General features: G+C 51.9%; 1 protein-coding gene across 1 annotated transcript in view; it reads left to right on the plus strand.

The window, feature by feature from the left end:
• Window positions 1-13,339: 13,339 nt before the first annotated feature.
• The window catches only part of SEC16B (SEC16 homolog B, endoplasmic reticulum export factor), a 116,787-nt gene continuing 107,957 nt past the window's right edge, over window positions 13,340-22,169 (plus strand). The window contains 11 exon segments of the mRNA XM_069022672.1: window positions 13,340-13,405; window positions 14,729-14,764; window positions 14,767-15,062; window positions 16,057-16,163; window positions 16,672-16,771; window positions 16,888-17,002; window positions 17,798-17,939; window positions 18,283-18,440; window positions 19,035-19,096; window positions 20,750-20,885; window positions 21,453-21,674. Of these exon segments, the coding sequence (XP_068878773.1) occupies window positions 13,340-13,405; window positions 14,729-14,764; window positions 14,767-15,062; window positions 16,057-16,163; window positions 16,672-16,771; window positions 16,888-17,002; window positions 17,798-17,939; window positions 18,283-18,440; window positions 19,035-19,096; window positions 20,750-20,885; window positions 21,453-21,674 (1,440 nt within the window).

Genomic DNA, 22,169 nt, shown 5'->3' on the forward strand with positions numbered 1-22,169 from the left:
GCAGGGACACGGGAGTTCGGGAACGGGCTCGCGGTCCCTCATGGGCCAGTGTGGGGGCAGATCCAGGTGTGTGCCGTGCAGGTTGCCCCCTTCGAGCCTTGGCACCGTGGCTGTGGATGCGGACGAGGGGATGCCGAGCGCTGCCGATGGAGGAGGCGCAGGCTCTGCCTGAGGAGCCACATGCGGGAGAGGAAGGCGATAAATACGCGCAGCTAATGCAACTGCTAAGTGGACTGTTACTAGACACAGCGTGAGCCGTTCACGGTTCTTCCTGAAAACACAGGGAAATCAAATGTTTAATTCAGAGGGAACAGCAGGACTGCGTGGTTTCTCTCCTGACACCCATCTAATAAGGGGTTTTTTTGGCAGGGAAGCAGAGGAAGTGGTGTGACTTGCGCTAAAGCTGCGGCAGCAGAGCGTGTCGTTGATCAGAAGGTAAGGATACAGAGCCATTGTTTTCCAAAACTACAAAGACTTTTGTCTCTTTGTTCAGGGCTTTAGTTCTGCCTCACAACCCTCAGATTACTTTTTTCCCCCTTACCTTGTCATTTTTGGCAGAGTGGGATGCTTGGGGGAAGCTTTTCCAAACAGCGGGCTGTTAAAAGATGTAAAAAAACCTACAAAACAAACTTTTTCAGATACCAAGCCCCACCATGGATTCAGATCTTTGGCCCCATCCCTCCTTGGGATTCCTTGTCACAGGTCTTTAATCAGATGCTGTAGCAGATCCCTGCAGGTGTTGTATGAGGACATGGTGCAATTGCCAGCCCGCTGTGGCACAATCTCGCTGGTTCTTGGCCACGGGATGTGGACTCAACCAGGGTAAACAGCAGCAGCAGCTGCTCAGGGGGCAGCACATGAAGCATAACTCTACACCTGGGTATTTCAGCTGTCAGAAATTGTCAAAAAAGCTGGCATCTGGTCTCTTTGGCACGTATCTTTATAAGCTGAGGTGATCATTTCAGGTTTGCACCTTGATTTTCCCTCCCTCTAAGCAGGGGAAAGCATGCAGGTCCCATGGGGGTGAGGATTGCACAGCGTCCAGGTGGGTGCAGCCAGTGAGAGCTTCAGTCAGCAGCCCTGACCTGTTGAATTTCAACAGTCTGAAGGTGTCGGGGGCTGCAGGAAGGGCAACTCTTACACACTAAACCCACACAGATACAGTGCAAACTTCAGAACTGTTCAACACCAACTTTCTACACAGAATTTGACATTCCTGGTGAACCTGTTCAGTGCTGAGATACCACAGGCCACATGCAGTGGTGAGTTAATTCCCCCCTCCCCTCGGTGGGAAGCATCCTGAGCAGGCCCTGTCACGAAGCTGTCTCACCACAGAGGAGCTCCGTGTCCGCGTGTCTCCCCGGATGGGCTCCAGGGCAGCAGCTCTGGTTGTGAGCAGCAGTGTCTGTGCCACTCAGCCTTCACCAGGGAGCTGTAGCGGGGTGTCCAACTCCTGCAATTTTCAGCAGCAGCTGCCAGCTGAAATGCCAAGTTCTCCACTCCTCTGGTACACGGGAATATCCCCTGACAAAGCCATTGAAATGAAGCAATGTTCTGAGGTTCTTACAGAGAGACGGCAGCAGAGGAGGGGCCAGGCTGCAGGAAAACATTTCTGTACCTTGATCCACGCCACCTTCCTCCTCCTGCTCCACAGCAGAGGCAATTACATGGGCTGTCTGAATGGTACAGGAGTGACATTTTCAGTACAGCCTGGAGTTAATGTACTCCTGCTTGTAAAGTCAGCAGCAAACACGGGTCCTTGCTTAGCAGAACGTTTCACTTCACTACATCAGAGCTTTGTGCTGGTGATGCCTTTTCCTGTTCTTAAAATCAAGAGTCATACACGGTTAGAAGGGGAAAAGGGATTTTACCTTGGTATTTATTTTAAGGATCCTTAGGTGTACACGTCCAGGTCATATACATCGAGATGCATCCCACCGAGTCTAATCTCTCTCTCTTTGTCTCTGCTCCCCCTCCCCAACATTGGGTATAACATTATAGGTGTTACTAATAGCAGATCTATCAAAGATTCCCCAATGAGAGGCTCAAGTGAGCCCCCCTCCCCAAGGAACCTTCCCCTGGATGGTTCTATCTTGGTTTACAGAATGTGTTCTGGAGAGGACTTGGGGTCTGGGGCACACTGATCCCTGGCTACGAAGCTTCTAAAATGTTGAGTCTCTTAGCTTGACAAACAAGTCCAAGAATGTAGGCAAAAAACACTGAGAATACAGAAGTTGTAAAAAGGTATAACAGGGGTATAAAAGAAAAGGCAAAAATCTTCATGGCATCACTGGGGCAGAGGGAAAGGGATGGGGCTCCTTTCTGTAGACGTCCTCCTTGGATGGCAGTACCCAGCAGATCCCTGGTGGCAGGGGGGTTCCCACGGCCTGGAAACATTGTACCTTTCAGAAGTCATGGCACGTTTTTTCCCACTGCGCCATATGCACATTTAAATACGTACAGAGAAAGAGTTGGTCACACCCCAGCTTCCCACTTGCTTGAGAAAAACCTCACTCATCCCGCCTGAGGTGCTCTGTGCTTCTCTGAGCAGAGCAGCTTTTGCAGGGCTGCTGGGTGTGCCTTCAGTCTCAGGTGACAGTGGCACCTGGGGACGACACCGAACGTGAGCTGGCTCCGAAGGGCAGCACAAGCCACAGCACGAACTGCAGCTGGAGCAGAGGGGAGGTGAAACGCTCACAAGCAGCAGAGCAGTCGACATGGCCATAGAGGCCATCAGTAGGGACAGAACCACAGGAAGGGTTGGGGTGGGAGGCACCTTCAAGCTCATCTCATTCCAACCCCCTGCCACGGGCAGTGACACCTTCCGCTATCCCAGGCTGCTCCAAGCCCCATCCAACCCGGCCTTGAACACCCCCAGGGATCCAGGGGCAGCCACAGCTTCTCTGGGCACCCTGTGCCAGGGCCTCCCCACCCTCCCAGGGAAGAATTTTTTCCCATTATCCCCTCTAAGCATCAAGGAAGCTCTGGAAAGTTGCACTGAAGTAAAAGCCCTCCTCAGCATGTAGGTTATGCCTCAACACTACATGCAAGACCTCCAGCAGGTCCATCTTCTTTCCTCACTCTCCTTGCAGGTTCATGTGGGAGGGCAGGATTGTGAGAGTGGATTTTGCAAGAAGAAAAACCCTCCTCTTCCCCCTAACCTGTTGCTTATGAAGAACCCTTTGTGCTGTGGGAGAATTCCAAGTCCCTACCAGGAGGATGCTTTTTCCAGTTCTTCCTTTATCTTCTCCATTCCCCACCAATACCCATCCCCATGTTGGAGCACTCTCCAAGCTTGAAGGGGTAAGCATAGGGAAGGCTCCTCAGAATCATTCTAGCAAATCTCCTTTTTTTTTCCTTCGTAGAAACAGAGTTTTGTGAGCAGTTAGGCCCCTGGCACAGGAACTCCAGGGTCCTGGTTCTCTAAGAAACAAAAATATTAAATCAAGAAATCCCATTTTCCCCTCACCCTTTTAAATCTTCTTTTATTGGGTTGGAGCCAGGGAGTCATTAACTCCTGGATGGGTACAGCAAGGCCAGAATTGTGATGTGCTTAGTGGCAATGCCATAAAGACCCGCTCATTCCCATACCAAGGGGCTTGTGTTCTTAAAGAATAATGTGTTGGGATAATGCTTTAGAAGTGGATTAGTGGATCCTGATGCTCCTTCATTTGCATTTCCCCCCCGGAGCATGTTTGATGGTGTTCAAATAATTTTTTTACTTATTCAATGGTATTTTAATCCTTAAGTAATGGCTCAGCTCCACAGAAATATTTACATAGCCACCATCCAGCACACTCAAGGATGTAGAGCAGAGGAATACCCAGGAGCTGGTCTGGTCCTGCATTATTTCACTGCCAGCAGTGGGTCCCAGGAGTGGAAAGCCCAGGCTCTGATACAGACTTCTTCCTATACATCATTCTGCCCCTTCCTTCCCTGCAAAGCCCCACGGCCTTCACCATAAATGTGACTGTGACTGAATTTGCAGCTAAATGAAGCCTTCAACCACCTGCTCCGGCACAAGGCCACAGGAAAGGTCATTGTCTCCAGGTGTAAGCTGGCCTCTCACACTGCTTATTCAACCCCATCAGCAGGCTGGGGGCCACTTCCCCCCCCCTCCTGGCAACAGCCTAATTCTGTGTATGGGCTGCAGTCACTGGTTATGGGAGCAGAGCACCATGGCTCATTTCCAGCTGCTTCTCACGGTTTGAGCTGTACAAAGAGCAACTGAGGCCAATCAGGGTCCCACTGGTGCCCATTTGGGAGCCACTGCCATGGCAGGGGTGAAGCACAAGTTGCCCAGAGAAGCTGTGGCTGCCCCTGGATCTCTGGGAGTGTCCAAGGCCAGGCTGGATGGGGCTTGGAGCAGCCTGGGATAGTGGAAGGTGTCCCTGCCCATGGCAGGGGGTGGAACAAGATGAGCCTTCCAACCCAAACCACTCTGTGATTCTGGATCAGAGCAGTGCCCCAGCAGCAGCTGGACAGGAAGGTCTGAGCTGAAATGGGGACCAAAATGAGAATGATGGCAGGGTACAGGTTTGTGTGTTTTGAACAGGGAATGAAATCCATCCACCCCCAGCAGTGGCCAGCAAGGAAGGGACACTGCTCTCCCACCTGCCCTCCATGTAGTCTGCCACATTCCCAGGCATTTTTGCCTGGGGAGAGTGAATGTGCTTGTGACCCTGCCTCAGTCCAGCTTGGTCCCAGGAGGGGCCATTACTGACACTGTTACCTTTATAAGAGCCGCTGCCAACAAAGGGACCCTGAGACGCCACTAACAAGCTGGCTGCTGCTCTCTGAAGCTTAATGAGAGAAATTTGAGCTACAGCAGACTGTGGAGCCACAACAGTCAAACCATTTCATCTGTCAATGCTCCAGTTTGTCTGTGCTGAGCCCTGCTGTTCCAGCATCACATCGGCTCTGGCTCCACGAGCCGCTTCAGCGCTGCCTGTGCTGCAATACCCCTCCCAGCTTCCTTTTGCAGCAGCAACTCCGGTCCTGCTTGCCAGTGCCTGAGAGCCTGGAGGAAGTTCTTTAACTCCCATCCATCCTTTAAAAGCTTTGCAAATTCGTCTCATCACACACAGCTTCTCATTGCAGAAGAAAAGAAGTGGGTGTTTAGCTTATTTCACTGGTAATAGCAGAAAATGGCTTATTGCAGCAAAGAATTTGTCCAAATAAGCTGTGAGCCGTAGCCTTCCTGCAGATAACATCCAGCTCATTTTAGTGCCCTGGAAGCACTCTACAGGTGTCTGCTATTGAAGCATCATTGTACTTCAGATAAATGTGCTGCTTAAAGATAGCTGTCAGCACAGACTGCTGAATAATGCCTTCATTTTATACGCTCAGGCTGTTCCCCAAGTTATTGGCAACACCTAAAGTTGGTAGTCTGACAGCAGAAAAATAGTCAGCATGATTAGGGAAGAGCAGGACCCCGACCCTGTGGCACCCACTGAGCTCCCAGGAGTGTTTAAGGGCTTTAATAGGTTACACCCAGCTTACTGCATTTATTAGTTGTCAGTCATCACCCTTCCATCAATTTGCTCTGGTGGAATCGTGTCTTTGGTGTGCTCAGGTCACACCACTGGAGGTTCCACATTTCAGTTACACACTGTACATACTGAAATCCTGAAGAAGAAGGTTTTAAGCCAACCTAACAGCATATATTCTTATACAGTATTACAGTTACAAGTACTTATCACTGAATGCTGCTTCCCTCTGCCATGTTTTCTTTTGTTCTTCCTTTACTCACACAAAAGAATCTTTAATCCTTGAGAGATTACTATATGTTATAGCCTTACCTCTCCAAGGACAGAGAAGCCTTTCTAAGGCTCCTGTTCCTCTTTCACGCGTGTTTATTTAAATTAAAACAATGAGCACCTTTATTGGCTCGTAACTCTCAATTAGTTTTCAGGTTTTAGCCCCTACCTCTTAATGTGATCTATAACTTCAATAATAATTTCAGTTTAGCTCTTTCTTCAACAGCCAGCCCTACAGCACAGCAGCCTTTTGCCGCTCTACCTCTCCATAAGCCCTTGCTGTGCCTCTGCTGCATCCCCACCCATGGGCTGGGGCTCTATGTAAGCTCAGCCTGGGGGCTTGGCTTCTTTCTAAGCCATGAGTAGAAACACTGATCTCTAGATCAGCTCAGCACTGTCAGCCTGGCCTTAGACCCTGCTGCTCTGGGCCTGGCCAAGCATGTTTGATCTGGGTGCTTTCCCTGGACCTGATTCCAGCCTGGGGACTTAACCCATCTGGACTAAAGACCTGTTCCATCCCTACAGAGGTGCCTGATGCCCAGATTCTCAGGGGGTGTCAGCACTCTCTCTCCTTTAGCTCCAAGAGGAGGTAAAACCTTGGCTACTTATTTTATATTCTAACGCTAGCAATTTATCATAATTTGTTGCCCTTGCTGAATATTTTCTGCTGGCCAGGTGGCTCCTGGGTGGCATCTTTCCTGGAGCAGCGCTGTTTGTCCCAGCATTTGCTCCCTGTGCAGCAGGGGCTGTGGTAGAGCTGGGTGCTTTCCCTTGCAGTGGCTCCGTGGGGTCTGATGCTCCTCTTCACTCCCATCTGGATGGCAGGAGGCACCCCTGGGATCTGTTCCCCATCTGAGCTCCTGTAGCTGAGCCCTGGCACCCTGCGTGGAAGCTCCTGGGTGCTGTGGGAAGGCTGTGCCTCCCACCCAGGCTTCCTTGAGCCGAGCTTAGGAGTGCAGCCAGCTGCTCGGGGGCAGTGGTGGGTGTCTGCTCTTGCTTGCTGAGCAGTTTGCTATTGCCTCCTCCTGAGCAGCTGCTCCTCAGCCTCACGCTGGGGTCGCCGAGCAATTTGAGAAAGGAGTGCGTTGTTGGCCGGGGTGTTTCACACCCCTGCTAGGCAGAGTTAAGTCGGGGGGGCTGGAAATTGTGACTCCCCACAGGGTGTTGCCTTTTTCAGCAACTGTGAAGGATTTCTTTAGTTCCTCAAAATTTCTGGAGTTTTAGTACTTACAATCAGCAAAAATTGGAGTGGAATATCAACGGAGCACAGCTTTCAGAAACTCATTTTCTTTTTCCTTTCAAACTGACAATAGGATTTTAAGAAAAACCTTGAATAATGGATATACTTTTGAATAATGGATGTTTCACAGCCAAAGTCCCTTGACTTTTCTTTCTGTGCCTGAATGAGAAGCCTTTTAATTGCACAACACGTGGCGAGGAGGTACAAAACGCTTTGTGTCTTGTGCTGCTGATTAACTGATGCATATACTCCCATTAAACATTCAGAGAGGACTAAGTGTATCCCAGCCCGAAGCGGTGTGCTGTGCACGTTGGGTTTTTATCAGCTAAGACTCTGCCATGAGATGTTTTGTGATTTTCCTTGTCCCTGTCATGGCTGCTCATAATTTTCCTCTTTTGTGTGTGCGCTTCGGATCTTTTCTGCTTCTGGGGAGGCATTCTTCCACCTGGAGAGCTTGTACCTTGTGCTCTGGGCTCGTGCAGTGGGCTCCGAGGTCACCTTGTGAAGGGAAGGAGACTGCTGAGCTTAGACTGTGGAATAAACTCTGTTCTCCCAAATAGCAGTGGTTTTCTTTGCAAGGGTTTTGCTGGGAAATGGTGAAAGAGGTGCCTGGTGCCTGTGCCAGGCTGGATGCTCTGTCGTGGTGGGATGGAGAAGCTGCAATGCACAGAGCAATTGGAGCCCCCTGGAAATTACCGGTGTGGGATGCAGGCAGGGGAATTAGCAGGAACAGCAGTGGTCTGGGTCTTCCTTGCTCTCGTTCCATCCTGTTGCTGTCTGTCCTTGGAGCTGGCTCTTGTCCAAGTTAATTCAGCTTTCATGAAAGTTTAACTCTGCTGCAGAAGGGAAAAGACAAGTCACCGTGCCCGTGAAAAATGTAAAGGGTGGTTTGGGGTCAAGCTTTTTTTTTTTTTTTTTTTTTTTTGTCCTCAGTTTCCCCAGTTCTTGGTGCAGTGCCCAGCACTTTGAGTGAGCCCAGATGGGCTCAGCAGAGTGAAACCCTGCTGTGTCAGTTCTTCTCTAACTTCTGTCTGCACAAAAAAAAACCAACCCAACAAACCCCAAAACTTAAACCAAGAAGCTATGACCCCATCAGCTCCTCAGTTTTCTTTCCAAGCCCAAATTCGGGCTGAGGACCAAGCCTCAATGAATAAATGCTGCTGGAGCCTGGCTCTGCCCTGCTCCCAGCCCTCTCTCTGTGTTCTGGCTGTGAGGGAGCTCAGTTTATAGAGTGAAATCCTTTGAGTTTGGGCTATTTTAACTCTTGGCATTACCACGGAAGCCCTACGGAGGCAGCCTGGGGTGGCACAGAGGGTCCTGGGGGCTCCCTGCTGTCAGGAGTTTCACTGAGAGGTTTGTGTGATCCTTGCCTCTACAAGCCATATTCAGCTGGATTTCTGGCTTTAAGCAGAGCTTGTTCTCTCTCAATTTTGCAGCTTCTCGCCTTGCAGTACAGCCGCAATTTAGCTTTATTTCACAAAATTTGACATGACTGGAGAGCGTGATTTACTGGCCTTGGAGGATACGGTACGTGTAACTGTGGAGGGCGTAAGTGGCTTTTCATGGCAGAGGAGCCATAAATTGAGATGAAAAAAAAAATGAGGGAAACGTCGCTGTCCAACTTTACAAGGTAGCAGTAGGAGCAGGACACAGGCGAGCGATCTGTAGCTGTCACGGCTCTTTATTGCCCCTGATTGCCTGGAATAAAGCTCCTCCGTGGCTCACACAGGCAGGGCACCGGCGTTCGAGTGTCTGGCGAGACACAAGGTGGCAATGTTTTCAAAAGGACGCCCTGGAACTCCTCGGGGCCGAAGATTTCCAGCTGATGAGCTTTCCTCGCTCTGGCACTTGGTGGACGCCTTGGGAAAGGGTCTGTGCCCGGCTCGCTGCCTCCATGGCCACCAGCAAAGGAGCCTGAGGGTGCGTGGGGGGCTGGCGTAGCCCTGGGCTCGTGTTCCGACCCAGAGCTCAGCATCCCTGCCCTGCTCCCTCGTGGCACAGACACCTGAAAGTGTCTTGTGGGTTTCTGGTGTTCCTTCTGGGGCTCGTTTTGACATCTGCATCCCCCTCTTTGCCTTCTGCGCCCTCCGCACCTTCCAAGAGACCCAGATCCAGAGGGACATTTTAGAGCAAGGAGTTTTTAGACAAGGAGTAGCAACCTTCTCTTGGTTTTGGTTTTTTTTTGTTTCTTTACTTAATGCCACAAGCAGAGCTGCAGGGTTTGTCTGACTTACAAATTAATTTTCCGTGGTTGAGCAGGGGGTGGTGTGGGGCAGGTGGAAGAATCACCTCTGCTTGGTTTTTTGCGTTTGCCTGACAAATGTTTCCGGGTCCCTTGGTTTTAACGTGTTGAATTTCAGCCTAAAGGTCGTAAGGCGTTGCCGTGTGGCACGGGAAGGGGCGGCGTGGCAGTCTCCAGGCTGCTGGTGCTCGTTTTATCCGCAAATGGCTGCATTTGCAATGTGTAATGATCTCTGCGAGGCACTTAGAAGCGAGATAAACATCAATTTTATGGCTGGGAAAACAGAAGGGGTGTTGCACAGGAAAAGGAGAGGACCTGAATACTGAAAGCTCTCCTCACTGCTGTTGGGTTTAGCTCTCGTCTCTCCGTGGGCCCCTGTGCATCCCAACCCCTTCCCGCGGTGGCTCCAGGCACGGGAGATGCTGCAGAGCCGGCCGTGATGGGATGCAGGAGCTGCACAGCCTCTCCTAGCCAGGACTTAGTATTCACAGCCAAGAGTTAGGGAGGGCTGGCTGAAGTGGGAATGAAGTAAGGCCAAGATTAGGAAGTTTTTTGGGATTTGCTTGGTAACAGGAGCTCATGCAGAAGGCCGAGGTCACGGTTCTGCTGCATCCAGGCTGGGGATGTGTTTTGATTTTCACAAAGAACAGCTTTTTGCAGCTCTGTTTCTTCACCAGACACAATGCAGGGTATAATGCTTTTACAAATACGCTGAATGCCTCTGGAATGCAATTAATAGTCTTGCCCAAGTCTCCAAAAATTAATAGGCGTGTCTGGAAGCTGCTGAACACAGCTGTGTGTGTTCAGGGGGGTGGGGGGGGAGGGACAGCTCAGTCCACCCGAGCTGGAACCGACCTCACGTGGGGAAGGAAGGTGCAGAACCATCGGTGGGAACGGGAGCTCACACAGTGGCTTCAGGAAGACGTGGAGTGATGCTCTGATGGCCGGGTCACACCCACGGCGTGGTGCTGGTGCTTGTAGGTGGGAGCAGACTCCATCTCAGCTGCTTCAGGAGCTACCCCCTCCTCCCACCAGGATGCCCGTGGCCTGGGAAGCTCCAAATGCCACCCCCAGCTGAAGCAGGGGCTCTCACAGCTCCTTCCCTTTGAGCCTGGGAGGGGTGATCAAGCCAATTATTAATTAGCTGCCATTGAGCCTGATTGGGGATGAGGGCTCTCCCCATGTGGTGCAGGTGCTCAGGCTGTCTGGGAACCTGAGGCCTGGGTGGTTTTTGTTTTCTTGCTCTGTGTGACACGAAGTAGGCTGTCAAGTGTCTCAGAAGCTGGCAGCACATTCAGGGCTGGCGTTTTTGCTGTGTAGAATATTTAAGATGAGTTTTCACATTTTATGTAGCTCATTTGCTACTTGCATTTCTGCCCTGCGTGATGCTCAAGACATCTCCACTAAAAAAAAAGTGTTTGTTTACATATATATTTCTCACATTTATAGGAGGCTGAAGCTCAGAGATTAACAAAGTTTCCTATCAATTCTGCTTAAAAAAAAAAAAAAAAACCAATCTCAGAACCGAGTAGAAACAACATAAATCACCTCAAAATAGCTTCAGGTGCTGAAGCCACCTGGATTTCCACTCTTAGATTACAAAGGTTTCAGATCAGGTTGGGTTTGGTGAGGGGGACTGACCTGAGAGCCTGGAGCTGTCTGTGATCTGGGCCCTGAGGAGCTTCACAAACACACCCTGGGCATGAAGAAAAATGTTTTCCGCCTGATCTTGTTGCTGTAACAACAGCAGTGAAATCTTTTAAAGCAGAGGAATGCGATGGTTTAGCGCGATAGCGGCGTCCCTTCAGCTCTGTGACAAATGCTGTCTGTAGCACGTGCTGCCTGCATTGCAATAGTCCTGTGGGCTTGATGGCAGTCCCAGGGCACAGGCCTTATGTTCCCTGGAAAGCTGTGACTCCTTAAAAATAGTAGTTTCTTGGCTAGCTGTGATGACGTTAGAAGGTTGTCCTTTTCTTGCCCTCTTTCTAGCCCATCTGAGCCTTTTATCTGTTTTTTCTCCTGTCATTTTCATTCCCCAGCCCCTTTCCTTGGCTCTTTCTTTTTCCAACACACGTTCCTGCTCTTGCCTTAAAGTTGGTGTTCCCCTGCCCATTTTAAACCATTTCTGCTCAAAGCTTTATGAGAGTGGAGTTTCTTACCTCTCCCTCCCTAGCAAGAACAAGAACAGAGTTCCCACACGTCTCAAACACCAGCATCACAAGTTGCTGCTGTTTCTGTGCAAGACAAGCTCCCAAATCTTCCTTGTAATCCAAACCTCCCAGGTTAGGCTGGCAACAGCAGCCTGAGGATCACAGAGTTGGAGTGGTTTGGGTTGGAAAGGACTTGTAAAGGTCATCTAGTCCAACTCCCCTTGCAGTGAGCAGGGACATCTTCAACCAGATCAGGTTGCTCAGAGCCCCGTCCAACCTGACATTCAACACTTCCAGGGATGGGGAATCCACAGATTCTCTGGGCAGCCTGTGCCAGGGCCTCCCCACCCTCACTGTAAAAAACTTCCTCCTTATATCTAATTTAAATTCACTCCCCCTTTTCAATGTCTTTATATGATGCTGATTGAGCCCCACAAGCTCCCCATGCAGATTAGTGTTGTTGCTAGAAAACAGGTTGGAAACATCCCAGCAGTCACCTCTCGGCTAGAAACCTAAAATTGTTAGCCAGAGACCAAGTGGAATGATGTTATTTGTATTTATGAAATGTCCTATCAATTTGTGTATTTTTAAAGTGTGATCCTCATGGTTTCTAGGGATCCTGTCACTCTTCCCCCGAGACCTGATCTGCCCATAACAGACCTTTCACTTCAAAACCCCCCGAAGTTTTGAAGGGCAGCTGTGAAATGAAGAGGAGATGCTTAATTTCATTCTGCTGCAGCAGCTCAGCAGCATGAAGACAGTGCTGCCCTGGTTTGTGTTTCTCCCAGTCAGATTTCTGTATGGCTGAGTGCTGAGGGTATTTTTTTTACTTGAAATCTTGAATTCTGCAGAGACCGAGTGCTTATTTCTTAGGATCACCAGGGAAAATTTCTCACTCTCCCAGCAGGGTGGAAATTTCAAGGTCTGAAGCTATAATGTGTTTGGTCTTTCAACATCATTAAAGGAGGGGGTTTCTGACAGTGCCACCATGATGCAAAGCAAACTCTCCTGCCTGTGAATCCCAAATCAGTCCTTGCTGTGGTGTTACAGGGGAGGTAATTTGGAGGCTCTGGGAAAGGGGGAGAAGGTGACACATCACTAAACTGCTGGGTGGCAGATGATGGACCTTATATCTAGCTTTTAATATGTTTTTCTATGATATAATTTGCCTTAATTTGCTAATTTTCTCAGTTTTTAAGGTGCCTAGGGGAGTTCAGGGTAGGGTGTCCAGGCAGGAATCCCTGGTCACTTAGAGAACAAGGCCATTATAGTGCTGTAATGACTGAGATGAGGCAGTGCTGGGGTGGAGCCCAGTTCCACCCTGCCCAAATTCTGCCCTGGGCAGTACAGGGTGGGATGGATGTTATCTGCTTGACCTGTGGCTGGGTCTGCGTTAAACCCATCAGGTTTTATTTATTATTATTTAGGAAGTGTGAGGATATGTACAGGAAGACACTTTATAGAACCCTGGAATGGTTGGAACGGACCTTAAAGCTCACCTTGTTCCACCCCCTGCCAGGGGCAGGGACACCTTCCACTATCCCAGGTTGCTCCCAGCCCCATCTAGCCTGGCCTTGGACACTTGCAGGGATCCAGGAGCAGCCACAGCTTCTCTGGGCAGCTCGTGCCAGGGCCTCACCACCCTCACAGGGAACAATTCCCTCCTAACATCTAATCTGAATCTCTGCTCTTACAGCTTAAAGCTGTTCACCTTTGTCCCATCGCTATCAGCCCCTGCTTACTTCATGGCATTAAAAAACTCCCCAGGAGAAGGATCTGGCTTTTTCTGAGCTCGGAGGGCTGCATGCTCCTTATCTTGGGTGGGAGGAGACCCCAGTGATGGGAAAGGAGACCCTCAGGATGCCGAGGGCAGCGTGAATCCCCCGGGAGCCGAGTGAGCAGCCGGCGCGGGGCGGAGGAGTGGAGGCTGCCCTTTGCCCACTGGCCCATGTGGAAGTGGACTTTGGAAGTGGCAACAGGGAGCAGACGCAGGGCCCCGGCGGCCTCTGAGCAGGTGTGTGCGGCTGCTGCGGGGGGAGGATGGTGGTGGGAACCCCTGGCCAAAAACTGGGTGGGGGGGGGCCCATGGTGGGACTGAAAAAACGGGTGCCTGGATGTTTGTGCCTGGGGGCTATTTAGGGCAAGGGTTTGCCTGGATGGCACCTAGAAGGGCACAAACCAAGCCACCTCTGTTCCGACCCAAGTGCCTTCCAGTCCTGAAGTTACCCCTAAGTGCCTTAGACCTTGAGTGGGAGGAGTGAGGAGGGGTTCAGGCAGCATCTGGCCATCTCCCTGCACTGGGGAGGCCTGCAGTGGTGGGGGCACTGTGGGTACTGATGCTGCAAGAGGAAAGGTGGGGGGCTTGAGGGTGACATCCCCTGGGAGCTGGGGCTTCACCCATGTGCTGCCCGGGGCTCCCCTCGGGATTTCCTCTTCTTCATGGGACTGTTGTAAGTAAATCTAAATATATAACTAAATAAAACTAAATTTATAGCTAGATACATCTAAATTCTGCTTGGAATTCTTGCTGGAGCTGAAAGGCAGGAGGAAACAGCTGTTTCCACCCCATCCCGTAGCTCACAAGAACAAACCTCCATTTCCCCCTGCTTGCTCATTTCTTTGAGCAAAACTCCTTGTCCTGCTCATGGCTTTGCCCCTTCCCTTCCTGCATATCAAATGGGGTTTCAGTGCTGTCTCACAGAGGTGAGGGGGATTTCTCACCCTCTCACAGCTTGAGGGGGCTCTGAGTGCTGGGGCTTTGCAGCTGGGAGTGCAGGAGGACCCCACCTGGGTATAGGGGGGCTTTCTAAGGAAGGGACAGGCAAATTTCATAGCAGGGCAAGGGGTGATGGTTTTAAATGGAAAGAGGAGAGATTTAGGTTAGGTGTTGGGAAGAAATTCTTTCCTATGAGGGTGGTGAGGCCCTGGCACAGGTTGCCCAGGGAAACTCCTCATCCCTGGAAGTGTTCAGCATCAGGCTGGACGGGACTTGGAGCACCCTGGTCTGGTGGAAGGTGTCCCTGCCCATGACAGGGGGTTGGAACCAGATGATTTTCAAAGTTCCTTCCAACCCGAACCATTCTGAGATTCTTGTTCTGGGAAGAGCTGGATGTCTGTTGCTTTCAAAGGCAGATCATTTCATCCTGGTGTTTTAAGGGGAGCTTCAAGTTAAGGAAGATGTAGAGATGACTTTTCCTTGCCTCTGGGCATTTTGGAAAGGATCCTGGGTTTCCAGCGTGCTCCGGAAAGCAGAGAGTAGCTGGCAACGAACTTCAAAGGGGGCTTTGCGGGGGTTGAAAAGCTGCTGATCCAACACACTGTGACTTATCATTTGCAGGCCACTAAAGCCATTTGGGGCTTAAGCTCCCCCAAAACAGAGAGGATTTTGCTGGCAAGCCTGTGATGGAGCCCTGGGCCCCCGTCCAGCCGCCCCAGCCCTGGGAGAGGCCGGCAGCCCGGGGGCCATGGGCAGAGGGGCTCCACGGCCCCCCGGCACCGCTCCGGCGGCAGCTCCTGCGCGCAGGGCAGGCTCCTCGCCCCGGCTCCTGGCACGGGAGCCACCTCCCCGGCCACCCCCGAGACGAGGGCCACCACCCCCGGGGTGACACCCGCCGACTGGCGTCCCGCGCCGAGCGCTGTGACAGCGGCTACCCCAGCCAGCCCTGCTCCAGGTGAGAGCTGCTCCTGCTGAGCCCTCTTCTTGGAAACCTGCTTAAAATAAGAACTGCCCATTGCACTGCTCACAGGTCCTGCCCCTGTGGCTGCACAGGGACACGGCATGTCAGCTGGTGATGTCCAGCTATTCAAGCAGCCCATGACTTCTGTTATTTAAGGCTGTGTAGCATTTGCAGCTCTGATTTCTTCTTAAAACTGTGACTTCTGTGGTTGCTGTTTGACAAGCTCCGTCTCAGTCCCGAGGTGCCTTTTTCTTACAGATTTGATTAAATGCAGTTCTTTTTTCCTAAGTGCAAGGTGAACAATAAAAATACAAGCGGTAATATAGGAGCAAGAGGCAGCCTGCAAGCTCAGCTGCTGAAACAGTGGAGAGTGGACGGATAAAATGTGGGCTGCAGGATGCTCTCAGTACTGAGAAAGAGCTTCAAGCGCTCCAGCAAATCTGGGCTGATTTGCCTGAGTTATTGCCCTCAGTGGATGATGGAGTCAGCACGTGGGGTTTTGTGCTGAGGTCGTACGATGCAGATGGGATACTAGGAAGTAAATTTTCTCTCTGAGGGTGGTGAAGCTCTGGCACAGGTTGCCCAGAGAAGCTGCCCCTGGATCCCTGGAAGTGTTCAAGGCCAGGTTGGAGCACCCTGGGATAGTGGAAGATGTCCCTGCCCATGGCAGGGGTTGAAATGAGATGATCATTAAAGGTCCCTTCCAACACAAACCATTCTTGGATTCTATAAAACTGGGCATCACCTGAAGCTGCAGTGCACAGCTTTCTCATAGCTGGGGATGGGGAAGCATCCAAACCTTCTCCTTCTCCTTCCAGCTGTGATGCTGGACCAGTTTCTGGCCCTGCCACAGAGCAGGGGACCTGGCTTTATTTCCATCACCTTTTCTGTCTCCAAAGGTCCTGAGCAGGAGGGACCCTAGATGTGACCCCGGGCCGTGCAGTGGTGCCCCTCCTTCCCCAGATCAGTGTGTTGTGTTGTTTTCCAGGCAAGGCTATGAAGACCCCCCCTGGCAGTACTCAGCAGCTGGCTACGGGGATGGCTACCCCTACCAAAGCCACCAGTGGCAGCCGGTGGCATGGCAGGATGACAGAGGTACGGGCTCATCCTGTGGCTCTGGGGATGGAGGCAGCTTGTGGGAGAAGTGATGCTTTCTCCAGGATGGGTTCTTCTCCCACATATCCAGGGCTTTCTCCTGCCCACACCCCTGGGTGGTGGTGCTCTGTGCAGCACTGGCTCCCTGCTTGCATTTAGGAAATGTGAGCAGGAGCCAGGTGCACCCAAGGGGTGTTTGGTCTTCCTTTCCATGGCTAAAAACCTGTGTCATTCCTGGTTCCAGCCTGAGTTTGATGGTGCTGTGTGAGCAGGGCAGCCAGGGCCTCTTCCTTGCTCTTTCTGGGCTGAATAGAAGGGGAGGGAGGGAAGAGAAAAGGACATCAGTGCTGTGTTGGTAAATGTGTCCAGGGCATTACCACATCTCCAGTGTGCTGGGATAATTTGGAAGCAAACTGGCTAGGCATGGCAAATGGCCTGACTCACAGCTTTTCTTTTGCACCCTCGTTGTTGCTCTGGAGGGATAGTGCTGAATTTTGATTCTCTCTAGACCTGAGACAGCGAGAGTCTTACGGCAAGAGTTACCGGGACCAGCACTACTACAGGGGCTACCACCCCAACCTGGCCACGGGCCCCCCAGGGCAGGACAGGTAAAGCTGGGAAGTCTGGGCAACCTCGTGAAACCCCCTGCTGCTAAATTAGCAGGTTGGTGGGTGGTTCAAAAACCTCAGACCTTCAGCATGTCTCCCTTTGCTCCCACCTGCAGGACACAGACCTACAGCTCCTATGAGGAGAGCTACATCTCCACTGCCAGGAGGGAAGGGACAGGGGGAGGAACCCTCAGCAGTGACTCAGGGGAGGCTGGTGGCCAGCCCGAAGAGGTAACCTCGAGGAGGGCAGGGTGGAGGACAGGAATCTCTCAGAGGTTTGGGAACAGTCCATATGTCCCCCTCCAGGCTCCTCTCCACATAACAAGTAACAGAAAAGAGGAAACAGCCTTAAGTTGTGCCAGGGAAGGTTTAGATTGGACACTAGGAAAAGTTTCCTCAACAAAAGGGTTGTCAAACCCTGGCATAGGCTGCCCAGGGAGGTAGTAGAGGCACTGGGGGGATTTTAAAGACATGTAGATGTGGCAGCTGGGGACGTGGTTTAGTGGTGAGCATGGCAGTGCTGGGTTAATGGTTGGACTCGATCCTAGAGGGCTTTTCCAGCCTTAATGATCCCATGATTCCATGATTCTACCCTTCCTAGGGAGCTGACAGCTGTGTGTCACTGTCAGCTCTGTCCTCCAAGTCATGCTCTATCACTCTTTTGTCCTGATTGCTGGGTTTTGCCAAGAGAAAATTAAAAGATCAAATCAAAGCTGCTCTGGTGATTTTGCTCCTGGGTGATGCTTTTTTGGGTTTCCAAGCCCCATCTCCTTGGCTGTGTCGAGAAGCTCACATTAGGGCTAAGAAAGCTGACAGACTACAGCTGTGGCTGATGTAAATTATTTTTCTAAGCTGTTGGGTGAACCCAAGCTGGTGCAGGGCATGAGCTGCTCGGGTGGGAATTGGCTGTGCTGTTCCTGCTGGGCACTTTCCTGGAGCAGCAGAGCCTGCCCCACTGCCTGGGAGCAGGAAAGCAGCAGTGTCTCTGGTTTTTGAGCCAGGTTTGTGTGCTTCCCTTCCCCACAGCCCTCGGGCCAGCCCAGCCTGCTCCTGCAGTACCACGAGTCAGGACTCAGCTCCAGCAGCCATGAGCTCAGCCAGTACATCCGTGATGGTGCCGACCACTACGACCCTGTGCTTCCAGGGTCCTGGAACGTGGGACAAACAGGTGAGGTGTGATGGGGGGCTCTGACAAGGGGGAAGCGAGGGAATAAATGGCTGCTGGTAGGATATTGGCTGTCTCTCAGCTTGGTCTTCTCCTGGAGGAGGTTGTGCAGGCACAAGGCATGACTGGGGGGCTGCGGGGTGGGTGAATGTTCCGGAGGCTCTGCCTGGGCAGGTGTAGGAGCTGCTGGGCACATCTGCTGCTTTGGGGGACAATTCTTGTGCTGAGGGGTCAGTGGAGGGCTACTTAAGTTGGGGGACAAGGTTGGGACTTGGTCAAGTCCTCCACAGTGGATGTGGTGCGGGATCAGTGTGAGGGGTTCACAGTGGCCTCTATGTCATTGCAGGGGGGCCCTCGATGTCCACCCTGACCCCAGCAGTGCCCCTCAAGTTCCCAGAGCTGCACACTGCACTGTGCTTTGGAGCCGGGGGCCACTTGGTGCTGGCGTGTCCCCAGTGCCCTGCCGAGGGACGGCCAGCCCGTGTGGAGCTGCACAGCCTGGAGGTAGGACACAGCTGGCCCTCCAGGCCCCCTTGGTCCCCTCCCTGGAGTGGCTCCTCCTGCCCTGCGGGATGCAAACATGGTTCATAACCCAAGCAGCCTCCTCAGCAGCCTTCCCATTCCTTGCTCCCATCTTCTCTCCATCCCTCGTGGACTCTTGAGTTTCCACGGTGCCAGCCTGTGCCTGGGCGTTGCTTTCAGCCTTCAGCTCCATTAACCCTTGGTGCCTGTGACCTGCTCACAGTGATCCCTTCTCACGGGGACAGATGTGTCTGTACCTCTCCAGAGGACAGCTCCACTCATCTTCCTGAGCTGCTCCAGTACAGAGGCCACATCCATCCCCCGAGTCTACCACAGCACGCCAGTCTCCTATTTCACCTCCAGAAGGAGGCAGGTGCCATCTCAGCAGACATTTCTCTGCTGGACCTTAGCCCTGGAGTCCATGTGATAGTTCAGGGGCTGTGCTCTGCCCCTTAAGACAGCCCAGGGTTCACTGGCACTGTTGACCCCTTGGCCAAGGCACTGGCTTTCAAACAGCCCAGCTGGGGCTGGTCTGATTGCTGGAGTCCAGCTGCTGAATTTACTTTTGTTTTTCAGGCAATTCTTCATGGCACAGAAGAGCTGGAGGAGCTGCAAGCCTTCCCAGGGCCCCTGGCCAGGTATGGCAGCACAGCAGGTCAGCAGGTCCAGGAGCTGTGTCCTCCTGGCTGTCTCCTTTTCGAGGAGACGTGAGCTCAAGGCAGACTCTGGTTTTGAGGTGTCTGCAAAGGCCATGTCTAAGTTCAGGTTGGGAGCCCAGCCCCTTTGATGCAGTGTGGGTTGGTTTGGGCTGTAGGACACAGATTTTTTTTTGAATATTCATAGATGTGGGTTTAGTGTGGTTTGTACATCTGACCCTATTTCGTACTCATTTTGTCCCAGAAAAATGATTTTTTTGGGCTTCTTTGGATGTCTAAAGCCCTGGGTCAACCTGTGGTTTAGCTTCTCCTAAGGTTTTTGTCTGAGCCTGAGAAGGCTGAGCCACAGCAGGGTCAGACCCAGTATGTACCTTCACCCAGTGTGAGCCTGGGGATGAATCAGGGTATGTTGCACCAGGTTGTCCCTGTTTCATCCTGGTGCAACCAGAACATCTTCAAAGCAGGGTGAGAAAAGGAAAAAGCACTCACTGAGCAGAAGAGCTGTGTATACACAGAGGCTGGGTGGGAGATCTGGAGCTCCCCCTGTGCTCTGCTCTCGTGAGCAGAGAGTCTCCACCTGGAGTGCTGCAAGCTGTTCTGGTGCCACCAGCATAAAAAGGACATGGAACTGTTGGAGCAAGTCCAGAGGAGGATAAAGGGGCTGGAGCAACTTCCTTATGGAGACAGGCCAAGGAAGCTGGAGCTGGAGAAGAGGAGGCTGTGTGGAGACATCACAGCACTTCCCAGTATCTGAAAGGGCTACAAGGAAGCCAGAGAGGGTCTCATTGCCAGGACTGTAGTGACAGGATGAAGGGGAATGAGTGCAGATGGAAAGAGGGGAAATGTAGGTTAGATTTATGGACAAAATGCTTCCCTGTGAGGGTAGCAAGGCCTCAGGTTTCCCAGACAAGCCGTGGATGCCCCATCCCTGGAAGTTTTCGAGGCCAAACTGGACAGGGCTTGGTCTAGAGGAAGGTGTCCCTGCCCACAGCAGAGGGGGTTGGACTAGATGAGCTTTAAGCTCCCTTTCAACCCCCAGACCATTCTATGACTCTGGGTTACCGCTTGTGCCAACGGGTGCATCGGGAATCTCCGTATAAGATGTTGGAATGACTGAGCCAGGATCGACACCTCCATCTGCAGTCTCTTCTCTCTCCTGTCTCATCCACTCTTTCTTTCTAACTGTATGGTTATTTTATTGTATGGCAGTGGCTCTGCCTGGCTTGCACATAGCTTAGGGGTTTCTGTTTCGGTCCCAAAGGGAGGTGACCCTCCGCTCTGCTTCCACAACAGATTGTGCCTGCTTCTGCAGCCTTGGACATCCACAGATGTAACGGCAGCACAGCAAATCCAAGCAGTTTCTTTGCAGATGGATGGAGGAGAATATTATCAGGAGGGCAAAGAGTGGATTTGAAATGTACTTTGTATCCCTGAAACACAGAAATCTTCCAAGGGTCACTACAAATTTGAGTGTGTTTGAACTTAAGAGTAGTCATTGGTACTGGGGATTGTCTTTCCTCCAGCTCTTGCTTGGAATCTTTGGCATCCCCATAAGTGAACCTGGGGACTGAGCCTCAGTGATGTCCTGGATTGCTTTGCCTTGGTTTTTTTTGATGCCTCTTTGTGCTGCTGTAGGGAAGATCTGCACAAGGTGGATGTGATGACGTTTTGCCAGCAGAAGATAACCACAGGCTGTGATCTCTCAACACAGAGGGGCAGAGATTCCTCTCTCCTCTGGAAACTCCTGGTCCTCCTCTGCCGGCAGAACGGGGTAGGTATCCCATGGAGGGGGACAACCCTTTTGACCTTGGAAATGAGACAAGTAATACATCCCTTAGGTGCCTCTTGATCCAGTTGCTATTTCTGGGGAGGAGGGGTGTACATTAAGAGAATCCCATTCCCATGCCGCTATCCATCAGTTTGATGCTGCCTGGATGTTTGGAGCAAATCCTTCTCCGTGACTGCTTTTCATCCTTGGGAGCTACCAGCAGCCCAATGGTAGGGGTTCCCAAGGGTGGACTGGTGCCACCTCCACCGAGGAGCCAGCACTTACACTTAAAAGGGGGCCATTCCCTCAATCCGCTGGAATCCACCCAGCCCAGTCTGTAGCTGCTTGTTGGAAGCAGGTGGACAAGGTTGTCAGAGGGAGCATTGGGAAGGTCTCGCTGATTGTGCTGAACCCCTTTCCTTCCAAACCCGCGTCCTGGTGGCCACAGCCGGTCCCGCTGGGGGATGTGCTGGGAGGAGGATACAGGAGTGAGAAGGGTGCGGACTGGAGGTGCTGCCAGCCTTTGCTCCTGGGGCGGCCTCCACGCTCCTCCTTCCTTCCCCTCCCCAGTCCATGGTGGGCTCGGACACGGCGGAGCTGCTGATGCAGGACTGCAGGCGCCAGGACAAGTACAAGAGGCAGGACCCTGCGATGGGCCTGACGGACGACGAGTGGGCGTCGCGCCAGCCGGGCACGCTGGACCTCATCACTGGGGAGGTCCCTCCCGTCGTGGAGACACAGGCACAGATAGTGGAGAAGTTCACCAAGCTCCTCTACTATGGCAGGAAGAAAGTAAGTGGTGAGTGGGATCTGGGACATGGGGCTGAAGGTTTTTTCCTTGGACCTGCGGGCCTCTTCAGACAGGTTTTAGAGGGAAGTGTGGTCGAGAAGTGACTTGTGGTTGTGGGATCAACCCTCCAAGCTGTGTCTGTACGACAGGGCTTATGGCAGTGATTTCCCACCACTGGGAGCTGGGATGGGGGACCCAATGAAGATGAGATGCAGAGGCTTTTACTGGCACTTGTACCATGTTTAGTTTCACAGAGTCCTGGAATGGTTTGGGACCTTAAAGGTCATCTTGTTCTAAACCCATCTGCAGCTATGTGATCTCACGGGATGCCTCAGGCACAAGGAGAAGAGAGGAGGGTTGGATGCAGAGCAGCTTGGGTGCCCAGACTGGGATCCCACGGCATGGAGAGCTAACAGGCAGAACAGACCTGGAAATCTGGGAGACAACACATTGCTCTGAAGGTCCAAGTTCCTGTAAATTTTCAAGGTAGAAAGACA

This window comes from Aphelocoma coerulescens, chromosome 8 (assembly GCF_041296385.1).
Source record: "Aphelocoma coerulescens isolate FSJ_1873_10779 chromosome 8, UR_Acoe_1.0, whole genome shotgun sequence".
Classification (NCBI taxonomy): domain Eukaryota; kingdom Metazoa; phylum Chordata; class Aves; order Passeriformes; family Corvidae; genus Aphelocoma; species Aphelocoma coerulescens.